This window comes from Lissotriton helveticus, chromosome 1_1, assembly GCF_964261635.1.
Source record: "Lissotriton helveticus chromosome 1_1, aLisHel1.1, whole genome shotgun sequence".
Classification (NCBI taxonomy): domain Eukaryota; kingdom Metazoa; phylum Chordata; class Amphibia; order Caudata; family Salamandridae; genus Lissotriton; species Lissotriton helveticus.
The window spans coordinates 536096930-536120077 of record NC_136057.1 but is presented as its reverse complement, the minus strand read 5'-3'; the positions used below and the strand labels follow the sequence as shown (position 1 = coordinate 536120077).

Here is a 23148-nt window from a genome sequence, read left to right as displayed (position 1 = left end):
GGGCGATGCCGGGCAACTAGTTGTTGGTCCCTTGGACAAATTCTTCAATCGCCCACTTCAGTTGATTGACAAAGAAATATCGCTTGCTGAGAGGCGTGCAGAGCGGAGATTATCTATTGAACTACTAAAAAATCCTGTGGATAAGCGCTCTGCACAAATCTATCCTGCATTAGTTACACCTCTGTCATCACTAAATTTACCTGCCGTATCCTATCCAGTTCATGATGCAACTACTAATAAGGAGAACCAGGGTATTGTGGGCGATTTGATTCCTTCTAGTGTGAGTCATATAGAGACTATAACGTGTACAGCTGAAGTATGTGCTCCATTGACCCACCCTAAATCAGGTTTTAAAAGAAAAAGTAATTGTGTATCTAGAAAATGCCCTCCAGCTAAGCCACCTCACAAACTTAGAAAAGTTAACAAAAGTATGCACTCTAGTAAGGCTGTTACCGAAGTAAGCCGTGGTAGGGAAACTGTGCAAGAGGGGGTTGTTGTGACACTAGATAGTCCAGATCTTAGCTCTACCATTCCTACAGACACAGGGCTGGTAACAGCAGATAAACAGCCATCCCTGAGCAGTTTGCTCCCTGACTTAGAAAGGTTGTTGCGGTCAATATTGCTCCCATTAGAGGATCGTATTAGTAAGCTTTCTGGCCGCCTAGACCATTTTGAGCAGGTAACACTAGACAATTTCTTTTCTACCAAGGCATTGATAAAAGTTCAGGCAAGGTTGGTGGAAGCAGCAATTGCCAGAACACTACTCAAGCTCTACCACAAGCCAAGGGACAAAGGCAACAACCCAACTCTCCATTACCTGCAAAGATTGATAGTGCGGCAGTGAAGAGACCCCTGAAGCCCCCTAATTCAGCACCACTGGGACTTGTCCCAAATCCTCCCAGTACTGTAGCACCTGCTCAGACTGCGGCGCAACAACTGCCGCCTAGCCCAAAAACTTCGGCCACTGTAGTAGCAGGGGGTGTTGCGGGCATCAAGGGACGCTCAAGGGCAGCCATGCGCTTTATAAATTTCTTTTCATTTCATTTCATTTCATTTCATTTCATTTCATTTCTTTCATTTCATTTCATTAGAAAGGGTACTGTCTTATCATCTGCCCTACCTACTGGTAATCAACTTTTAGCAAACAAATCTATATCCCGCCCTGCCTCTATTGTCCCCAGGCCGTCCGTACCACCCTCGACAAAGCCACCACACAAGAAACCCCCCATGAACCTCACCCCAGACTCCTTCCCCTTTGTAGCAGTCCTAATAAATGTCCCACCACTTCCACCGGGACAGAGAGAAACCTTCCAGATGCTTAAAAACAAGGCTATGCACTGGCTAAGGGTGAATCGGCCTCTACCAGGGGAAGTTGATGGTCTTATATTGGGGGTGAGACGAATAGATTGGATAGGCTCCACCCCTAAAAGCCTGGGGGGGACTGTATTGTGGTTAATTTTCAAGATCCAAGGGTGGTAGGATGGCTAACAAGACAGGGTTGGTGCACAAGTAAAGGAGGAATTGGTATTGTTGACCTCACTTTCTTTTACCCACGTCCCACTAGTGTTTCGACCCGTCTGTTTAACGAGCAAAATTGCCCTTTAAGTTGTCTGTGGCCAGGAATTGCTACATCAGTTCCGCCCCCACAGTACTATAACCATACTACTGTCCTGTTTACTAATGCTTCGGGTGGTTGGCAAGATATAGGGAGGGGAGGGTGACAATCCCTTGATCACCAGGAAAATAGTAGGGGTATAACTATCAATAAAGTGGATAAAACATCTAATTCTAGAAATTCCAATTCTGTATTAAGAAACGACCTGCTGCCTACCTCAGGGGAGCAGGTCGCTCCAGGTGATACGGGGGAAGTAGGGGTGGCGATGGTCCAAATTGAGCCTACCATTGCCTGGCCTCCTACGGGAGATACAGACTTGGTGGGCCCTGTTGAGCCCGGTAGCATTTCGGCTGTGACGGACCCATTTGTTAGGGTTCTCAGTTGGAATGTGGCAGGTCTGGACAGGAAATTGGCCCTGCCAGACTGGAACGCTCTTGTGGAGGAATACTCCATATGCCTGTTCCAGGAAACCTGGTGCAGGGAGCCCTCTCAGAAGGCGGGATATCCATCCCACCATATACCGGCAGTACAACTAGAGAGTGGTAGGGGACGTCCCTCGGGAGGCCTCCTTGTTTGGGTAGCCTCTGCACTTAATTGTAGGGTGGAGGAGCATGATACCCAGTGTCCGGACCTCCTTAATATCACCTTGAAAAATCCCAAGGGTCAGGTTATTTTAAATATTTTTAATATCTACGCCCGAGGCATGAAGGGGGGTAGAGAATCCCCCACTATAGCCCGCCTGGAGGCCCTGCTTCAATCCTCTCCACATAAGCACCGCACCCTGGTTGCGGGTGACTTCAACTGCACCTTCGAGCCTCTTGGCCCTGAAGTTTTACAGGATCAAGAGGTTGACGATAATAGGTGGGGTATACCCGCCCTAGAGCTTAGCCCAATTAAAAAATGGACGGAAGTGGTGCTTCAGGTCAATTCCCTAACAATGGAGTTTGACCTGAGGGCCCTTAATGGCAGGACTAGTTCTGACAAAAAGGGAGCCCATACATACAATAGGCCCGCGCATACGTCTAGAATTGATTATTTTCTCCTTGACACCCACTTATGGAGCATGGTAAATGATATGGTTGTCATACCCTCTGTTGAGAGTGACCATAATCTTCTCTCGCTTACCCTGACCCATGGGTGGCTAGAAAGGTATAGGGAGCAGAACTCTTTGTTCTCCCATCCCGGATATGTCATCAGTATCTAATTGCGGTCGACGGCTAAAGTGGGCTAAGCTGTCGCTCTCAGCGGAGAAAAAATCTTCGATAACGCAGCTTTTAGCTGCAGCCCTAGAAAACCTTGATTCTCTGGGGGGCGGGCTGGTGGATGTGCCTGCCAGGTTTTGCAACTTAACTCAGGCTCTTAGCGATCTTTTTGTTGTTCCAGGTAGCGCCAATGGGAAGAAACCAGGTCCCCGGGCTAGACAAGGCTGGTTTAACCGTAAGTGCAGAGAGGCGAAGATTCTGCTTGTTGACGCAGTTAAATCTAAATCTCAAATAAGGATTAGGGAGGCCAGAAGGTTATACTCACACTGCCAAAAAACCGCTAAGAAAGAATGGGAAGATAACTTTTGGCAGGATCTTTTGACTGCTAGTCGAGGGAGAGATGCCAAAGCGTTTTGGGACTTGGTGGGCAGTAGGAATCGTCCTGACGACACCTTGAGGACTTGTACTATTACTGCCAAGGCGTGGTTTGACCACTTTTTGGCTCTCTATTGTGCTATTGAAGGCACACTTAATGTTCATTTTATCCTTCCCCCCTATACTTTGGACAGAGATACGGATCTTTTCTCTGCACGCGAGGTTACGAACCTGATTAAAACTCTCATTCCACTAAAAGCAGCTGGCCCGGATGGGTTACCAGGGGACCTTCTTCGAGCATATCCAGGTGAATGGGGGGTGTTGGTTTCTGCACTTTTAAATGCCATTATTGAGGGAGGATCTGTGCCAGAGTCCTGGAAAGGGGCAGAGGTAGTCCCAATTTTTAAAAAGGGTAGTCGGGATCTACCAGGAAACTACAGGCCTATAAGCCTTTTAGACTCGACCCAGAAGGTGGCGGGAAAAGCAATTCTGGGGAGGATTCTTTCATGGGTGGATGATAACCACATACTGTCCGAGATGCAAGCTGGGTTTCGCTCAGGCACAGGAACAATTGAACAAGTCTTTAGACTCCTGTTACTATACTGGAAGGTGGTGGAGCTGGGCAAAGGCAGTCTTTATCTGGCCTTTATAGACCTGAAGACTGCCTTTGACCTAGTTCCTAGGGAGGAACTCTGGAGGGTGTTATACGGCCTTGGGATGCCCCCCTACATCTTAAACCTCCTAATGAAATTGCATAATGCCAACTATGCTCAGGTTAGATGGGGTATGAATGGGGGGAAGACTGATAAGATTCGGGTTGAGAGGGGTGTCCGGCAGGGCTGCGTTTTAGCTCCCACCCTATTCTCTCTCTATGTGAATGGGGTGGTAGAGCATCTGCTTGAAGAACCAGCAGACGCCCCCATACTGGGTGGCGTTAAGATTCCAACCCTGTTGTTTGCCGACGACACCCCTCTTATTTCGAAAACCCCCCAAGGCCTTCAGAAGCTCCTGAACCGGTTTCAGGATTTTTGTGTAAATAGAGGACTTGTCATAAATGTGAATAAAACGAAGTACCTAATCATGCACCCCCCAGGAAACTTGGCGGCCCCCCCATCCTGAATTCTATCCCTCTTGAAAGAGTATCAGAATTTGATTATCTGGGAATCCGTTTGAGTGATGTTATGAGCTGGTCTCCCCACATCAATAAAATTACTCTGGGTCACAAAAGGGTGCGGGGAGCCTTGTTGAAGGAGTACAATAACTCATCCAAACACTGTGTAGCTCCGATAATTGATATATACAAGGCTAGAGCAGTATCTGCATCACTTTACGGAGCAGAGTTATGGGGTCTGGGTAACATGGAGACTCTGACTAAGGCTGAGAATAAATTTATTAAGGACCTCATGGCAATCCCGATGAGCACCCCGACAGTTCCGGTGCTCATGGACGCGGGCTGTAAACCAATCAAGGATCTGGCCCGCCTCCGGCCTCTTTTATTGTGGGCTCGCTTGTGGAGGGTTCCGGAACTAAAATCCTATGCAGACGGGCTGGTAGAGGTAATGCATTCGGATGGCTGGCAGAAGATTAAATGGCTTAGGGACATTAAACACCTGCTTGGGGATCTGGGATTGGGTTCTTGCTGGTCCATGTGCTCAGCTCCCCCGAAGGAGACTCTGAAAAAAATATATTGGGAATGGGTTTCCTCAAAGCTTATCAGCAATCAGCATCACTGCAATTCCACCGCAGCATACCTGAGAATAAAAGATGTTGTTGCCTTTGAACCCTTTCTGGACATCATTACCATCCTAATGGATCGGGCCCTTTATATTAAATTTAGACTAGGGACTTTACCCCTAGCCGATCTCCTCTCCAGATGGAACTTGAATAAGCAGGTATCACGCAACTGTGCCCTATGTACTGACAGACCCGAAACTGTGGCACATTTCCTCCTTGAATGCCCGGACTATGTGCGCCCCAGATCCCACTGGCTCAAACCACTTTGTAGAGAGATGGGTACTCGTCAGCATTCGGTGGCTTTACGTATTCTATTAACTGATACAGCTCCTCCCATTGTTTGCGCTGTTTCTAAATTTTTAAAATGGGCATGGTTGATCCGCTTAAAAAGACTGTCTATATCGATTTAATGTCTTTTTAAAATTTATTTATTATGTATAATTGCCTTTTTTACTTGTTGTTTTTAATGTACAGTCTATGTTTTACGATGTGCTGTTTTATATATCTTTGTGTAATGCTTTTATGATATATGCATATCGAAATAAAGCAATCAACCAACCAATTAATATAAAATCATGGCCTTCGGTGGTCACATCACTGAAAATACAAGATTTGAAAAAAATATTATTGTCTACGGGTGCTCATGGAAGACAATTTCGATGTACTGGAATCTAGAGAATGCTACAGTGATTCTGGTATTTTACTGACCTCTGCAGGTGGTTTTCTATCAAAAAAGTTAAATAGAGGCAGTTGCCAGAAAATTTAAACAAAAGAAAGTCAGTCAGCAGAAAGCAATTCTTGTATTTTACTGACCTGTGCTGGTCGTTTTCTATCAAGACAGTTAAGTAGAGGCCGTTGAACAGAAAAAAAGTCCCTAAGCAGAATCAGACAAATCCTAAGGCTGATCTCCAGAGCCCACAAACTACATACACATATAAATATATCACAAGAAATCTTCAGACCTCCACTTGCGCGGCAAAAGAAGAGGCGGACCCCACGATAATCAGGCAAGTTAATTTTATTCACAAGCCTTCAAAATGCAACGTTTCGAGTACTGACGTACTCTTGTTCACACCTACATATAAATATATACTAATGTATATACAAGAGGTCTTGAATGCTCGACCTAATAAGAGGCACAGAGAATGGTGTCTGCTATGGGATGGGGTATTAGAGACCCCAAGTCAAATATACCAGGCTTGCACCCCAGGGGAGTATCTGTGTGATGTAACTTTCATGATGGTCCTGGGGTAAACTGCAACAGAAAAGGACATCCTAAGGAAAGCTCAAGAACAATTGTGAAATGATACTAGAAAAATGAGCAGCAGTAAATATTTTTTCCTGTGTTTAAGATAGCTGTGAAAAATAACATTCCTTTTCAGATTACATTACCTGTACTTCTATTCATTTATTTAGTTAGTAAGAGTATTTATACATAGCACAAGACAAGCCAAATAGGCAGCAACGTGCTACACAATCAATTTGAAATGCTCTGTAGTACAGAATTTCACATTAATGACCATGATGTCAACAGCATTGTGGTCAGGATGCATGTGGAGCAACTATATAGAAATAGACATGTTTCTGTAATGTACAGCACTTATTGAGGTCTAAGGATTTAAAGTTTGGAGTGGCACAATGGGGAAAAAATAGGAATGCTGCCAGAATAATGAGCAGATGCTGTGATTAATTTAAGCATTTGACCCATCACTTTTTTTGTTTCTCTCACTGCAGTCGCCAAAGTGCTAAGGAAATGCCAATACAGGCAAGAGGATGTGGTGCAGCGGCCAGAGCTTTTCGACTCGGGAGCTGGGGTTCCGGGTTCAAATCTCAGCATTGGTGCAACATCCTGTGATTCTGGGCAAATCACTTAATCTCCCCGTGTTTATAGACAGCGCCTGGATATCCTCACAGGTGATAAGCAGTGCTATATAAATCCACAAAGTACCTAATACATGGGTCTAATACCTCCCAGTGCCAGTGGACATTTACTCCAGCTCGTTGACTAAGCCCACCCTGGGAAAAACCAATCAGATGTTGCTTGTGTTGCCATTCAGAGATGATATGGCCAGGAAGTTTGGCTATGCTGAACTGATTCTATTGTAGCACGACAAGGCTGACTTGCATATGGTTGATTTCTGTCCAGAGTGGCAGAGTGAGCAAAAGAACAATATTACATCCATCAGCATTGCTTTTTTGTTTTTCTCACTGTAATTACACTAATGTTGACCATCACATGGAACAATATACAAAGTGATTTTTTTTTATTGTGCACTTAATAATAGATGTTAAATACTACTGAAAGTATTAGAACATTACACCAACCTTCAAAGAATGAAAGGTTGAGTTTTAAATTGCAAGCATTCAGCTTGCAAGCAAATACATTTAGTGGCCGCATACCTTGCTGAATTCCTGTACCACTAATTTAAATGGAGTCCTTCAGGTGACACAAGGGTCTCGCAAACAAACACATCAACCCATTTTGGGATCTTTCTAGAACAGCAGCATGTGTCCTGCAGATTGCGCAGTTGCTTTGAGTTGCTTCAAACTTGTAATCGCAAAAACAACAGTTGATGGACAGAATGCAGAACAATGTCATACATTCACCCCAGTACAGAGATATGGGCCTAAATCCATAGTTTTTTTGCTCACCATGCCATTCCAGTTTGAACCCAGCCATATGCAAATCAGTCTTGACCCTGTGCCCCATGGGAACAGTCCAGCCCGAACTGCCAAGCCAGGTCCTCCCTGGACTGGAAACAAGCATCCAAGGACCGGTTTCGGGCTTTCAGCCCTCATCAGCCTGGATAGCTTGACTCCAGTGGCATGGAGAGCACAGGACTCACGTCTGAGCATACCCGTCCCACTGAGGGTGACTTATGCAAAAACAACAGTTGAAGGACAGAATGCAGAACAATGGCATACATTCACCCCAGTAAAGAGATCTGGGCCTAAATCTTCATATTTTAGCTAAAGAATCAATCAAAAAGCTGAGCGCCTGTTTCATCATGCGCAAACACAATCAGTTTGCATGTGAAATTATATAGGACTAGAATTATTGTATTAGTGTTCTAAATAGGAAGCGCTTTACTTTGTTAACTTCAAAATCTGTTAACTGCAGTACCTTCTGAACTTTGCGCACTTCTAAAGATTTGCAACAGCTAAGAGCTAAAAAATATTTTCATACTCACTGATATAAAAACTGAACGTGTTGGTCAGTTGACTGGTTCTAATTTCACAGGGCCCAGAGGAGCTAAATGTTGTCACTGATAATTTATATTTTCCTGGCTGCTTCAGGTCGGCCGCAAATTCATGTGCGTTCTCGTCCATGGTTGAAAATTCTGTTGAGTTCCCTAAATCAGAACACATGAAGTACAGGTTAATTAAAATGTGAGAAGGCCTGCCTCTTACAGGAATTGATTTATTATGAAAAAGACGATAGTAGCCTCCCCCTAAGAGAGACATGTGGGTATATCATTTACAGAAATTATTCTAATCTCCTTAAATCATTTTGCAAAGGGCCCATCAGATTGCATCCAATGAAACAGGTTACATTACTGAACATCTGTGAGCCTATGGGAAATGATTTCAAGCAGGAAACATGATTATAATCACAAAAGCTGACAGACATAACAAAATAAAAACCAAGTAAATAAATCAAAGGGAAAACAAATTCCCGAAATATAGCAAAAGTTATAACAAATCTGTTTAGTCAATGTATTTTGCTCTCATCTTAGTCAACTAGTTAGATGCATAGCTACATTATATGACAAATGCAGTCGGTAAAATGTGTGCAACTGTCTGTGTTCTTGCAAATATACCCAACATGTTGTTAAAATCTAGATTGTGGCGTAAACATTATCGGCGCCATCTTGTCTCCTTTCGGATCCATGCGTGCGCGTAAGCAGCAGCCATTTTGAATGCCATGACCCCTCTGCCTACTGCCGATAGCCAGCGCGTCTCACCCCCTCACACCCCGGCTTCGCAAGCACACCCCCCCCCCCCAGGACAGCCACCGGTCTCTCCTGCTTGGCCCTAACGCACCTCCAGCGCGACCCTGCCTCCGAGCCACATCCCACGCTGAAACCCCCCCACACCCTTTTCATCTCATTCATAAAACAGGCCCTTTGATAACCTCTTCCTCCTTGCCCGATTGTTCGGCCCGACCCCAGGCCATCACTTAGCCCAACAGATGTGGTTTATTGCCTCTACAGTAGGACCTCGCCTCACTTCAAAGGAGCGGGGATTAATCAATGCCCTCACACCCCTAGATCCGATCGATTACCCGCATTTCTGTTCCCAGCGGAATACCCAGCTGCGCGATGGCCATCATGCTGAGATTAGGGGTGGGGACTCCTACTGTAGATATGTGTGGGAGCGGACCTGAACCGGGGATTCCAAAGACGCCTTTCTCTGCACTTCAAAGCATTACTAAGAATGTGTTGCATGTAATAAAGTAATAAACCAGTGTATAAGAGGCCAGGCCTCAGAGATGTCGAGAGAGCACCTCGAGAAGATACCCTGTTGTCTGATTTGACGTGTTCTGTTCCGTCGGAAATAAACTCCTGTTTCCTGCCTTCCAGTCTCCAGCGCCTGCCTCTTTATTTGGGTAATCGTGAGTTGGGTGAGAATCGGCTAACGCCGGGCAAAACTAGCAAAGGGGTAAACGACCTGATCTGCCTGAACCCTTTTTCATCAATTGGCGTCCCAAACGTGGGGCCCATCAGCGACACGTGGATCCAGTGGCAGAGGTACCGACGACGGAGTGAACGACTGCAACGATCGGGAAGAGCTCCTGCCCGATAGACCCTCGTCTGGCAGCCGATCATCCGAACTTCACTGGTTCCGAACAGACCTCTCTCGAGTGATCTACGGTCCTGACTGGGAACCATCAGGAGTGCCACAGCAATTACGGAGAGTAGAGGACGATCGGGCGCTGGAAGCGGAAGACGAGAAACTGTCCATACGGTCCGGGTAAGGTCGTGTAACACGACAAACTAGGAAATATTTGATTGTTTGATTGGAAAATACTAGTATTGCTCTCCGAATTGTTGGTTCTCTTGGAGATTCTCTGTCTGCAAACTGAGAGGGATAAAAGTATTCTCTCTTCCTTTGCAGGCAGTGAAGGGTAGGTAACGCAGGCTTTTGCCCCCGTTGTAATCCGTCGTGCCTATCTTTTCTCCCCCACTGATTGATTGTTTGCCCGAACATTGTTTGTTCGAGGATTGTTTTTCTCGAGAATTCTCTGTCTACAAACGGGGAAGGGTAAAAATATTCTGTCCTCCTTTGCAGATAGTGAAGAATAGGTAACGCAGGCTTTTGCCCCCGTTGTAACCCGTCGTGCCTATTTCTTTCTCGCCACTGATTGTTTGATTAAACGGACATTAATTGTTCGATATTGGTTCTCTCTTTGGGTATTCCCTATTTGCGAATACTGCAGAATAGAAATATTCTGTCCAGTCTTCACAAAGTAGTGAAGGATAGGTAGTGCAGACTTTTGTCCCCATTGTAACCCGTCATGCCTATCTTCTCCCCATTGGTCAGTAGTTGGTTCAGCCCGGACCGCTTATTAGAGGTGGATCATCCGGCTCCTCTGGAGGGCACCCCTAATAAGGATATGTTTTTAAAATATGGACTAGTCGCCGTAGCTTATAGTAAGTTATGGAATAAATATACTAAAAAGGATCAGGAAAATCAGTGGACACTGATAGGATCCTTCGATGACACAAAAATAAACGTGCTGGAAACAGCCCTTTGTAACAATAAAACCACGCCCACTATGCTTGATAGTTTCGGCATGTGGCGCAAAGAAGCAGAACAGCGAAAGAAAAGAGAAGAAGCGAGAATAGGAAAAGAGTTACGAAAGGCAGCCCACCTGGCCGCTAAGAAACTAGAAGAAGATATAAAAGAAAGGGAGAAAGCCAGACAAAAACAGGAATCTGAATCGACAGGCCAGTGTCCTGTTAGGACCCCCTCTTCGCTCTACCCTGAGCTGACCTCCAAACAACGGGCGAACGATGAGCTGCTGCTAAGTCCTCCGATCATCTATATGCCCCCCCCTTATGCCCCCTCCCAACCCCTAGTACAGCACTTGCCAGCTCCGAGTGCAAATGAGAATGACCTTGAAGCTAGTGCCCCAACCCTCACGACCTCCGCTCCGGCCGCATTAGAAATAACATCAGATGAACACAAGACTAGCAAGCAGCCACCGGGTAGACTGAATAGATTGAGCAAAGATGAGCGAGAGGGAATTGACAAGATAGCAAAGGCACTGGTAGAACGGAAGGAGAGCGAAGAATATACGATGGATATGCACAATTCGCATGCCGGTAGCCACAGACGGCATTTCATTTTACGGTTTAGTTACCACACCCTGAACGCATATGAGGATAGGTATCAGAATCGGGGTCCTACTAAACTGACAGCATTATATAGAAAAGTCGATATTGGGGACGAGGCCGAGCGTGACGCGGCGGACCTCTTCATGCAAACGCTTGAGGTTTTCCGCCACCTCACGGAAAAAAACCGGAAGTTAAGATTACAGTTCCCGAAACGACTGGGTCCTCATCAGAAGTAGGCAGCACTATGATGCCTATCAGAGAAGCCGCCCCTTACTGGGTTCCCCCACGAGGTCAGGGAACGAACGACGATATCAACCATGCAGATGCAAAGGGGAGGGTTGTGTACAACTGGGTTTATCAACCATGGGACCGGCAAGATATTTTAACTTTTAGGCAAACCCTACCCGATTTAAGAAAGAACCCGACAGCATTTTATACCGAACTAGGTACAGCCTTAGGTTCAACCATAATGACTCTAGCGGACATTGACTTGTTTTTCGGGTTATGTCTGCCGGCTGATGTGTGGAAGCAAATCCGAAAAGCCGACCACACAGATCTGTTCGGACATACCTGGAATCAACTCAGTGAACTAGATAGGCAACGGGAGCCCGGAAAGAAACCTGTAAAAGACATACTGGAACTCCCGGACAAAATAGTTCAGAAGCTAAAGACATTGATCCCAGAGAAGAAGGTAGACTGGTCGGTAGTCACGGCTTGCCGTCAGAAACCCCAGGAAGACGTATCAGAATACTTCTCCCGATTTGAGACGGTGTTCTCCGACTACAGTGGCCAAGACATGACCACTGCAACCGGACAACACCTATTCGTGCAAAACTACGTGAAGGGCCTATCGCAAGAGGTCTCCCAAAAGTTACAGACGAGCGAGAGTAGTTGGGGGGCCTCCAAACCTGCAGCTATCCTTCAGATGGCTCAGTATTACGAACACCAAAAGAACGAGAACGAGAGGGCGACTGAGAAAAAGAAAAAGGACTTGAAAGAGCGAGTGATGATTGCTCAATTGCAGGGAGTGACGACAGGAAGGGAACGGTATAGAGGAAACTACCAACCAAATGCACCCCCTAGAGACCGCACACCCACACCCGGCGCTCCACGAACAGACCTCGATGAGAACCAGTGTGCGTTTTGCAAAGGATTTGGTCATTGGAAGTCTCAATGCCCGGTCCTCCTGGAAATGCTTAAAAATAAAGAGACAAGAGACATGGCAAATGGCCCCAAAACTAGAGGGCAGGGACGAGGGCACACCCACGACACCAACAATGACAGACCTGGCAGACCGAAAACATTTGACCGCCCCCGACAGAACCAGTGCCAACAGTCTGACTGCGACAACACTCACGACTTTGCATAGGACTGCCAAGGGCAAGGAAGGGATCCAGTCGAGCTCTATGTTGACCAGCAAGGTCCTTACGTCACCGCTAAGGTCCTAGGTACGAAGTCTCCATTTCTGGTAGACACTGGCGCGACACGTAGTGCGTTATCTAAACGACTGATTCTAAGGGCACCCTTGTCTGGCTCACACATAACATCAATAGGCTTTGATGGAACGCCCTCCACTAACCCTTTATCCGCACCGGTTTCCTTCGACTTGGACAGTAACCCCACTGACACGACGTTTCTGCTTTCCTCCAACACCCCCGATGCCATTATGGGACTTGATTTACTAAAGCATTTCCGAGCTACTATCAGGTGTTCACAGGACGGGGTTCGAGTCATCCTGTACGATAACCCGACCCTGCTCAGACATCATCATGCACTACACATGTCTTCCATCTCAGACGCTGACGCATCCTTACTTGACTCTCTACCTCTGTATCTGTGGGCTAAAACTGATGCTTATGTAGGACGAATGATGATCGACCCCGTGCGCATAACTGTCCGCCAAGATGCAATACTCCCCAAACTCCCACAATATCGGATATCGCCCGAAGGTGAGAAGGCATTGGTAATGATTATTCAGTCCCTGGTAGAGGCAGGAGTGGTAGAGGAAGTAGTCAGCAATATTTGCAACAGCCCCATCCTACCCATTGTGAAGAAGCAGGGCGAGGGAGATGAGAAAGCGTACCGCTTCATCATCGACCTTCGAGAGGTCAACAAGGTAGTTGTACCCCAGTACCTTGTAGTCTCAGATATCGCCACCATTCTGACCCTGATTCCTTCCACAGCCACCTCCTTCACTGTAATTGACCTCAAAAACGCTTTCTTTTCCATCCCCATCCACCCGGACAGCCGCTACCTTTTCGGCTTCACGTTAAAATCCCGCTCATATAGATTTTGTAGAGCTCCCCAAGGCTACATAGAAAGTCCCAGCATCTATAGCCAGGCCCTCAAGAGACAGCTGGATGCCGTTCAGCTACCGGAGGGAGTGGTGTTGATACAGTACGTCGATGACATCCTTTTGGCGGCCGACACCACTCCACTTGCAGTCACAGCCACCCTCCAACTCCTGCACTTCCTTGCGGAAAATGGCCACAAGGTCTCCAAAAAGAAGTTGCAATTCTGCCAACCCCAGGTCACCTACCTAGGCCACCTCTTGTCCAAAGACGGGAGAATGCTTACACCCGATCGAATTCAGGCCATTCTAGAAACCCCTGTCCCAAAGACCCAGAAACAAGTCCGCTCCCTGGTAGGCCTCACCTCCTTCTGCCGGCAGTGGTTGCCAAATTTCAGCCTCATTGTAAAGCCACTACTTTCCCTACTAGCCAAAGATGTCCCCTTCCCACTCCCTTGGACCCCCGAATGCCAATCGTCCTTCAAAGAACTTCGAGACTCCCTTTGTTCTGCACCGGTCCTAGGAACCCCCGATTACACAAAGCCCTTCTCTCTCTACACTCACGAAAGGGAGGGGTGCGCTTTGTCTGTCCTGACTCAAACCATTGGCCCCAAGCAACGACCATGTGCCTATTTCTCTGCCACCCTTGACCCCGTAGCGAGAGCCTTGCCTGCCGCCTTCGAGCCGTAGCTGCCGCTGCTGTCTCTATCCGACAAAGTGAGGGGATCGTACTCTCGAATTCCCTCACGGTATTAGTGCCCCATGCTGTTGACACCCTCTTGAACCAGACTAAGACGCAACACCTGACCAGTACACGACTGACCGGGTACGAACTAACCCTGCTTGCACCCCACATCACGCTGAGAAGATGCACCACGCTGAACCCAGCCACCTTGTTGCCCCTGCCCGAAAACGTCCCGAACGTCCCCCCTATACATGACTGTGTGACCCTCACAGACGAACAGACTAGAAGTAGAGTTGACCTCCGAGACACCGCCTTCCCGGACCCTGACGGAGAGCTATGGGTGGACGGTTCTTGCATAAAACTCCCCGACGGCACCACCTCAGCTGTCTATGCAGTTACCACAGCCCAAACCGTAGTTGAAACTGCCCGCATCGCACAGCGATCCGCACAGGCGTCAGAGCTGATTGCCCTCACACGAGCATGTATTATAGCGACAGAGACTACTGCAAACATTTACACGGACAGCCAGTACGCCTTCGGAGTGGTTCACCATTTTGGACTCTTATGGAGGGAGAGGGGATTCCTGACGTCCCACGGCACGCCCATCCTTCACGGAGATTTAGTCTCCGCCCTGATTGAAGCAGTTCTCCTTCCCAAACGATTAGCGGTAATCAAATGTCAGGCACACAAGAAGGTGACAGACTTAGTCGGGCAGGGAAACGCGCTGGCCGACATCACTGCCCGAACCACAGCTGAGAATAGGACAATGACACGTATGTATGTGACCAGGTCACAAGCAGAAAAATGGACTGACGCCAGGGAAACGATTAGGGACATCCAGATGGCCAGCTCACCACACGAATTGACTGAATGGGCACGGGTGGGATTGAAAGATGAGGAAGGCTGCTAGCGGACAAAGGACACCAACAAATGGTTGCTACCCAATTCATACTTGATCCCCATACTGACTATGGCACACTCCCCCGCACACATAGGATCTGCCCCCATGATCGACCTCATCTCCAGGGTCTGGCACAACGACAAGATTCCCGACTCAGCCAGACGCCTGGTCCAGCAATGCCTTATCTGTTTGCAACACAACCCTGGGAAAGGAACTGTGGTACCCCGGGGAGGGTTTGGGGTCCCCGACCATCCTTTTGAGGTCCTCCAGATGGACTACATCCAACTAGAAAGATGCAAAAGCCTGAAGTATGTATTGGTCATTGTGTGTGCTTTCAGCAAATGGGTAGAAGCATATCCAACCCGTGATAACACTGCCATGACCACTGCCAAGGTACTGCTGAAAGAGTTTTTCCCTCGCTACGGTCTTTGTCGAATTCTATGGAGCGACAACGGCCCCCACTTCATAGCTGAAGTTATCCAACTAATCTTGAAAGGGTTGGGTGTAAAACAGAGGTTTCATGCAGTTTTTCACCCCCAATCTGCTGGCTTAGTTGAGCGACACAACGCCACACTGAAACTAAAACTGTCAAAGATAGTGGCCACCACAGGACTTAAATGGCCGGATGCCCTCCCACTGGCATTGCTATCGATGCGTTCCACTCCCACTAAGCACCATTTGACCCCCTAAGAGGTGGTATTTGGGTGACCGATGAACCTCTGGACTGCCCCTAAACCGACCTCCGTTCACGACGTCCCAGACGTCCTACTATCTGATTGCTTGTGCAAATTGACTAAAACATTGTCTGTCATTCATCAGCAGGTGCAGCAGGCCATCCCCGATGCTTCCAGGGGTCCGGGTCACGATATCCAACCGGGAGATTATGTGCTGATCCGGAATTTCCAACGGACAAAGAGTCTGGAACCCCGGTGGACGGGCCCCTGGCAAGTACTGATTACCACCCGAACGGCTCTTCGAGTGGAGGGGAAGCGGCACTGGCTACACGCGCACCACTGTAAGAAGGTCTCCTCGACCGTGACCACAACAGAAAACATCAGCACCCAAGAAGAACTGCTGAACAAAGACCGGCCATCATTGAACTGTTATCCTGATATCGAGGCACTCGAACTTGCAAAATTCTCTGATCCCACTGTACCATCCAGGGAAGGGTATTTCCTGCGTCGAAAGGAGGGAGCTTCGGCTAAGTAGACCACAGACTAAGTTGAATCTCAGAACGGTAGCCTAAAACACAACCAAGGGTTACCCGAAGAGAGGCTAAACGAAGTCAGCGGTTCTGCCCACTACCGAGCACCTTGAAGATGATGGAAGCGCCAGATAAGAAGACAACGGAATCAACAGGAAATACCCGTTATCGGAATCCAAAGACTGACAGTATACACAAATCGAAGACAATTGTTCTTTTCATTGTCCTCCTCTTTTGCCTCCTCCTCATGACTTCTTTCTGGATCATGGAAGAGAGCGCACCCGCTCATCAGATATTGCTGACCACTGCACAGCCAACTACTACGAAGGAGCATCACCTGATCTCCCTTTCGCCTCAGCTCCGAGAAAGGCGTAAGGAGTTCTGGAACAATTCCTTCGTGCAACTGTTGCACCAACACAACCTTGCCGCCAACGCCACAAACTGCTGAATCTGCGGGTTGCTCCCTTATGCCACCGGACACTCCATCCCTTTCATCCCTTCCCCTTTCTCAGTTCACGGTTCTTGCCTTGCCTGGTTGACCCTCTTGCAAGAGAGCTACAGGGACAACGCCACTTCTGGTCAAACAGTGTCGCACTTCTACCACGGGTTCTGGCTGAACAAAACCGGAAGGACTTTTGCTCCCTTTTGTCCTTTGAACTCTGGCTCCTCCTTCCAGATGGACATCCCTGCCAAGGAGCGAGTCGAAATGCAGGTGTTCCATAATCCAGCCAGACCCACCTTCTCCTACTTACGGAAACGAACTGCTGCCACTCTGACGGTGGCTCTGTCTGTTATCAATGTCACGGGCCTCGTGTGCCTCGAAGGCTTGGGAACGCAGCCGGTGGGTCACAGCTCCTGCCACATCACCAGAACATTGGACGCCATCGATCCCCCCTCCTTTGTTGCTTCTCCGAATATGTACTTTGTTTGCGGCACCAAAGCTTACACTTGGCTTCCAAAAAGCTGGGGGGGTACCTGCTACGTCGCCTTCGTTCTCCCTCCAACGTACGTGGCCCCAGCAAACCACCACAGACAGAAGCGCGCAAAGGACATTGAACAAGCCGACTCCACTGGAGCACAGTTCTTGGATGCAGTGAAGGGACTGGTTCCTTTGTGGGGCCCAATGGCAAACAGCCGCGCCATCCGCCACCTGACCCAGGCAGTAGAAACAACCATGAACATCACGGCTGGCATCCTCACTAACAATACAGCCGAACTTCAGGCAGTCTGCCTGGTGGCTCTTCAGAACCGCCTTGTTCTAGATGTGGTTCTAGCTGACCGAGGAGGAGCATGCCGCATCATTGGGTCCAGCTGTTGCACCTACGTGCCAGATAACTCGCCCTCAGTCTACAAAGCAATCGAACACCTCCACAGACTTTCCTCAGAGGTTCACCAGGAACAGGAAGGATGGTCGCTTGGAAGCTGGTTTTGGGGCACCTTGAAGGACTGGGGATGGAGGTTATTCACATTTATATTGATACCGGTCGTGATATTGTGTGGGTGTTGCCTAGGTATTCAATGTTTGCCACCTCTGTGTTCGCTCATTGCTAACTGCATGTGCCCTAAGACTTCGGACTTCAAAACTGAACACATGAAAGCATTGTATGACCTCAAAATAAGAAATATAATGGGGATTGACGTAAATTGACAAGCTGGCTAGATATGTTGAAAAGGGAGGACTGTTAAAATCTAGATTGTGGCGTAAACATTATCGGCGCCATCTTGTCTCCTTTCGGATCCATGCGTGCGCGTAAGCAGCAGCCATTTTGAATGCCATGACCCCTCTGCCTACTGCCAATAGCCAGCGCATCTCACCCCCTCACACCCCGGCTTCGCAAGCACACCCCCCCCCCGACAGCCCCCGGTCTCTCCTGCTTGGCCCTAACGCACCTCCAGCGCGACCCTGCCTCCGAGCCACATCCCGCGCTGAAACCCCCCCACACCCTTTTCATCTCATTCATAAAACAGGCCCTTTGATAACCTCTTCCTCCTTGCCCGATTGTTCGGCCCGACCCCAGGCCATCACTTAGCCCAACAGATGTGGTTTATTGCCTCTACAGTAGGACCTCGCCTCACTTCAAAGGAGCGGGGATTAATCAGTGCCCTCACACCCCTAGATCCGATCGATTACCCGCATTTCTGTTCCCAGCGGAATACCCAGCTGCGCGATGGCCATCATGCTGAGATTAGGGGTGGGGACTCCTACTGTAGATATGTGTGGGAGCGGACCTGAACCGGGGATTCCAAAGACGCCTTTCTCCGCACTTCAAAGCATTACTAAGAATGTGTTGCATGTAATAAAGTAATAAACCAGTGTATAAGAGGCCAGGCCTCAGAGATGTCGAGAGAGCACCTCGAGAAGATACCCTGTTGTCTGATTTGACGTGTTCTGTTCCGTCGGAAATAAACTCCTGTTTCCTGCCTTCCAGTCTCCAGCGCCTGCCTCTTTATTTGGGTAATCGTGAGTTGGGTGAGAAGCGGCTAACGCCGGGCAAACCTAGCAAAGGGGTAAACGACCTGATCTGCCTGAACCCTTTTTCATCAATGTAGCAATCATAACAGTATCATCTACCTAACACAAGCCATTTACCAGTCTATTTCATTTGCCAAAACTAACATTTATAACATTGTTTCACTTATAAAAGATGTTTGAGTTATGAAATGCAATAAATCAAATAGGACACTTTACCCTGCATGTGTTATTCTGCAGTGACATTACCCCACAGTTTTTACACGCAAAATCTTTTACAATGCAGAGCTTGACACCGTAAACAATTTACAACACAAACAGAGTCAGCTTGCCTTCTTCCAGCAGCTAGTAAAAAATAGCCTGGCACTTTGAGACATCAACTTTACGACTGTTCAAATGTATTAACTTTTTGTAAATCTGTTTGGGCTATTTGTATGAAAATTTTTATTTGTGATTTTACATTATCGTTACAAAATGTTTTTCTAGGTTCTTCTTTGCCTGATATTGATGACTCCTCTTCTGTTTCTATGTTATTTGACCTTTTTATTGCAGTAGCCTTCAAAGTTATTTTATCTTCCTGGAAAGATAATTCTAAAAAATCTTCACTAACTTGGTGGAATTTTATTTGTGATGAACATAGAATTGCTAATGTTTCATCCATGTTTCTCTCTCAAAAAAATAAACCTGATCTTCTTTGGCTACCTTTTACAACTTACCTCTCTACACATGCTTCCTTACACTAATTCTTCTCGCCTTTTCTATCTTTCTTTTCTTTCTTCTTTTTTCCTTCTTTCAATTATTATGCTCATATGGTTTATAAAGGTTATTTGTTTTAACTATAATTTGTAATATGTTTCATAAATGTATGAATGCTTTTGCCTTTTTTTTGCTTTTGCACCTGAAATTCCAATAAAAATTCTTAAACAAAAAAGAAAAGATGTTTGAGTTATGAAATGCAATAAATCGAATAGGACACTTTACCCTGCATGCGTTATTCCGCAGTGCCATTACCCCACAGTTTTTACATAGCAAAATCTTTTACAACGCAGAGCTTGACACCATAAACAATTTGCAACGCAAACAGAATCAGCTTGCCTTCTTCCAGCAGCTAGGAAAAATAGCCTGGCACAGTGAGTTATTTAGAAGAGACCTCAAGGTAGGATTAATGGCCTCAGAGTTAGTGATCAAAATCTGAGGGAGGCAGGGGTTATCAGGGGAGCTGGATTTACAAGCTTTGGGAGCTTCCTCAGAGTCCTCCATCGAGATGGTGGTAAGCTCTGTCAGAGAGCAGGAGAGTAAGGTTAAAACTGTTGAGGGCTGCCCCCAGACCAATTGATCTAATTACTACTAATAATAACTGCAGGTCCATTCTGGCCCTTTGACCCATTTGTGTCAACACTACTGTTAGTTCCAGCTACCGTTAAAGTCTCCACAATACCCAGAATCTTGTTCCTAAAGAAATCTGAAACTTAAGAACAAAGTTTTGGTGAAGCCCCCAGGGGCTGAGCAAGGGCAGAACAACTAATAAACCTTTTTGTGATTTTAAAAACCTCTTTAGGTTTGTTGTTGGACATGGCCATTTCATTAGCGAAATACTTAGCGCGAGCCTTTCTTATTCCCCAATGGTAAATATGCAGCTCTTTTTATAGCACCTTATGTCCTCAGGTAAATAGAGCTTACGGCAGGAACATTTGAGTCGTTTACAGTGCTGCTGCTTTAATTTAACCTCCTCATCAAACCAAAGGATCGAAGAACTTCCTAGGCCATCAGACCCTGGCTTGGCGGCTACCACCCCATCAGCCAATTTACCTAGCCAGGAATTTACTGCCACTGCGTCTGCTTCCATCCTGCCTTATAGCGCTGGAACACTATTATTAAGAATTTATGTTATTTCCTCTGTCTTAGCCTTAGACTACTTATGGTGAGGTAATGAGGGATTAAGCTCTCTATATCTGGGACCTTTTTCAAGTATCCAGTAGAAGTAAATTGTTTAATTCTCTGGCCAGGTGTTACATCTGCAACCTTGATACAGCCAATGAGCAGCAGTAAATGGATCGAGCAGCTGGCCTGCAGAATGGGTATGTTTGTCCAGAAATTACCTCATGTTCCAAGCAGGCATAATGTCCAGGAGGCAGGCTTGATAATCATCTGTGTTGTCTAAATGAATGTTCAAGTCTCCCAAAGGAGAGGAGTTGGAGTACTTTAAGAGATGATTATAAAGACGACGACGACGAGGACAGGAATTCAGTATCTTGATCAGGGGGACGATAAATTAATACTCCAGCCAAGGACTTATTTGCTGAAGGAAAGAGGCAAATACCCAAATATTCGCCCCCCCCCCAGAGTTTAAGAATCTCAAAAGAAGTACACTGCAGGGAATGTTTGTAATTATGGCAATACCCCACTTCTCTTACCCACTCTAGTATGATGGACCAAAGAGTAACTCTCGTGTGTTGCTAACGCCATATTCAGCATTGATCTATCCCTCATCCACAATTCTGTGAGAAAGAGAATATCCAAATGTTCCACCCTGTGGAGTTTAAACATGTGAAATGCGTTTTTGTGGAGGGATTGTACATTTATTAATGCTGCATGGACCCTGAGAGTATTGGCATGATGCTTACTGACATTTAGAAAGGACTGGGAGGTGTTAGCCTGTGAGGTGCTGGCAGGTAACATACAACCCAGCAGCTTAAGGGAACACATCGAACAGGTCCGAAGCTAAGATAGAATAAACTGGTCACATTGACCTGAACATAATGCACTCTGATTGAAAGCATGAACCTCCGTAGGGGAGTACCTTCTATATGGACCCGCTGAGAGGGGATTTGGGCACTATGGCTGGCGTTGAGTACTTGTGTGGACAGGTGCAGATGGGTTTGCCTTAGAATGCACAGGAAACCACTATCCGCTCCAAAGAACAACATATCAGACAACTGATATATCTAAGCAAGAGACGTATAAATCAACAATTGCATGCCACCACATTGGTCAAATACCATCGGAACCAACGCATACCTAGAGGCCTACGGATGCCATCAAGCCATCCCTGTGTAAGAACTCTAAAAAATTCCAGGATAAAAAATTCCAGGATAAGTGGTACGAAATCCTAAATAAATGTTCCTTGGACCTTATCCTTTTAATTATCGAGGAATTATCCGGAATATTGGAAGAACTAACCGTTGAGATTACACAAACGTCTACAGAACTATCTAAAATGCTATCAGAGGAAGAGTTGAATACCATCTTAGAAGATATAAAAACACAAATGGATAAACACACTAATGAAATAAACGAACGCAAAATCCGAAAATATAAGAGGGATACCCTAGACTATCGACTGGGGGAAGTATACACATGGGCAGATATATACGCCCAAAAAAGAAGGAACAGACCATATAACTCGCAGACAGATACATCCTCTTCGGGTAGTGACAACTCACAACGATCTAGACGAGCTCAACCCATAAGAACCCATCCAGAGACTGATCAAGCACAGCAACCAACCACGAGTCAACCTGTAGAACCAAATTCTTTTTTAGAGCAGGGCCAGTCACAAAGAGGCGCCCCAGGAGAGGACAGAGCAAAGGACAGAGAGAAAGAAAAAGACAAAGAGAGGGAGAAAGAACCTCCTATCACGAGGAGCACAGCGGGAACGATCAAGGACAAGAAATCTACGAAAAAATAAATCCAGATCAATTAGTCATTAACATTAGTAAATACAGATTAACCCAACACGAAGAAAGACTCCTACAAAAAGGCACTTCATTTGTACCCACCACCCACACTGATAACCTAGAACTGGAAGTAAGTTTTTTTAAACTTATGCGGAAGTTACGACTACGCCATTTTTTTGAGAATGTGGTGCCCAAACCACCCAAAGATGAACCAGATCAACTATTAGGACTACGACCTCACAGTACATTCCAACCACCCATAAGCCATAAAACACTGGATCTCTTTGAAAATAGAGTCAAGCAAGATCTTACTAAGATCAGACATGGAAAGAAACATCACAAAAACATCACACAAAAAGACACAGACACGTTAAAAAGGATCTCATCAAATGAACAAATCAAATGCATAAAAGCTGACAAAGGGGGAGCCCTAGTCATCATGGACCAAAGTATGTATAACCTAAAAGTCATGGAACATATTACTGATACAAACACCTATATGAGATTGGACAACAATCCAACCATGGAATTCACTAAACTATTGACAACCCTTTTAGAAAAGGCATACGACCAAGGTATTATCAATGAACGCACAAAAAAATTCTTGACTAAATCAAATGCGAAGAGTCCCACTCTGAGAATGGTGCCGAAAAT

General features: G+C 46.5%; 1 protein-coding gene across 6 annotated transcripts in view; it reads right to left on the bottom strand.

Annotated features, from left to right (window-relative positions):
• Window positions 1–23148, bottom strand: part of PTPRO (protein tyrosine phosphatase receptor type O) — a 1002672-nt gene that overhangs the window by 398477 nt on the left and 581047 nt on the right. For all 6 annotated transcript variants that reach the window (XM_078674019.1, XM_078674018.1, XM_078674014.1 and 3 more), the window contains exon 6: window positions 8118–8279. In XM_078674019.1, the coding sequence (XP_078530145.1) occupies window positions 8118–8279 (162 nt within the window). The remainder of the gene's footprint in view (window positions 1–8117; window positions 8280–23148) is intronic.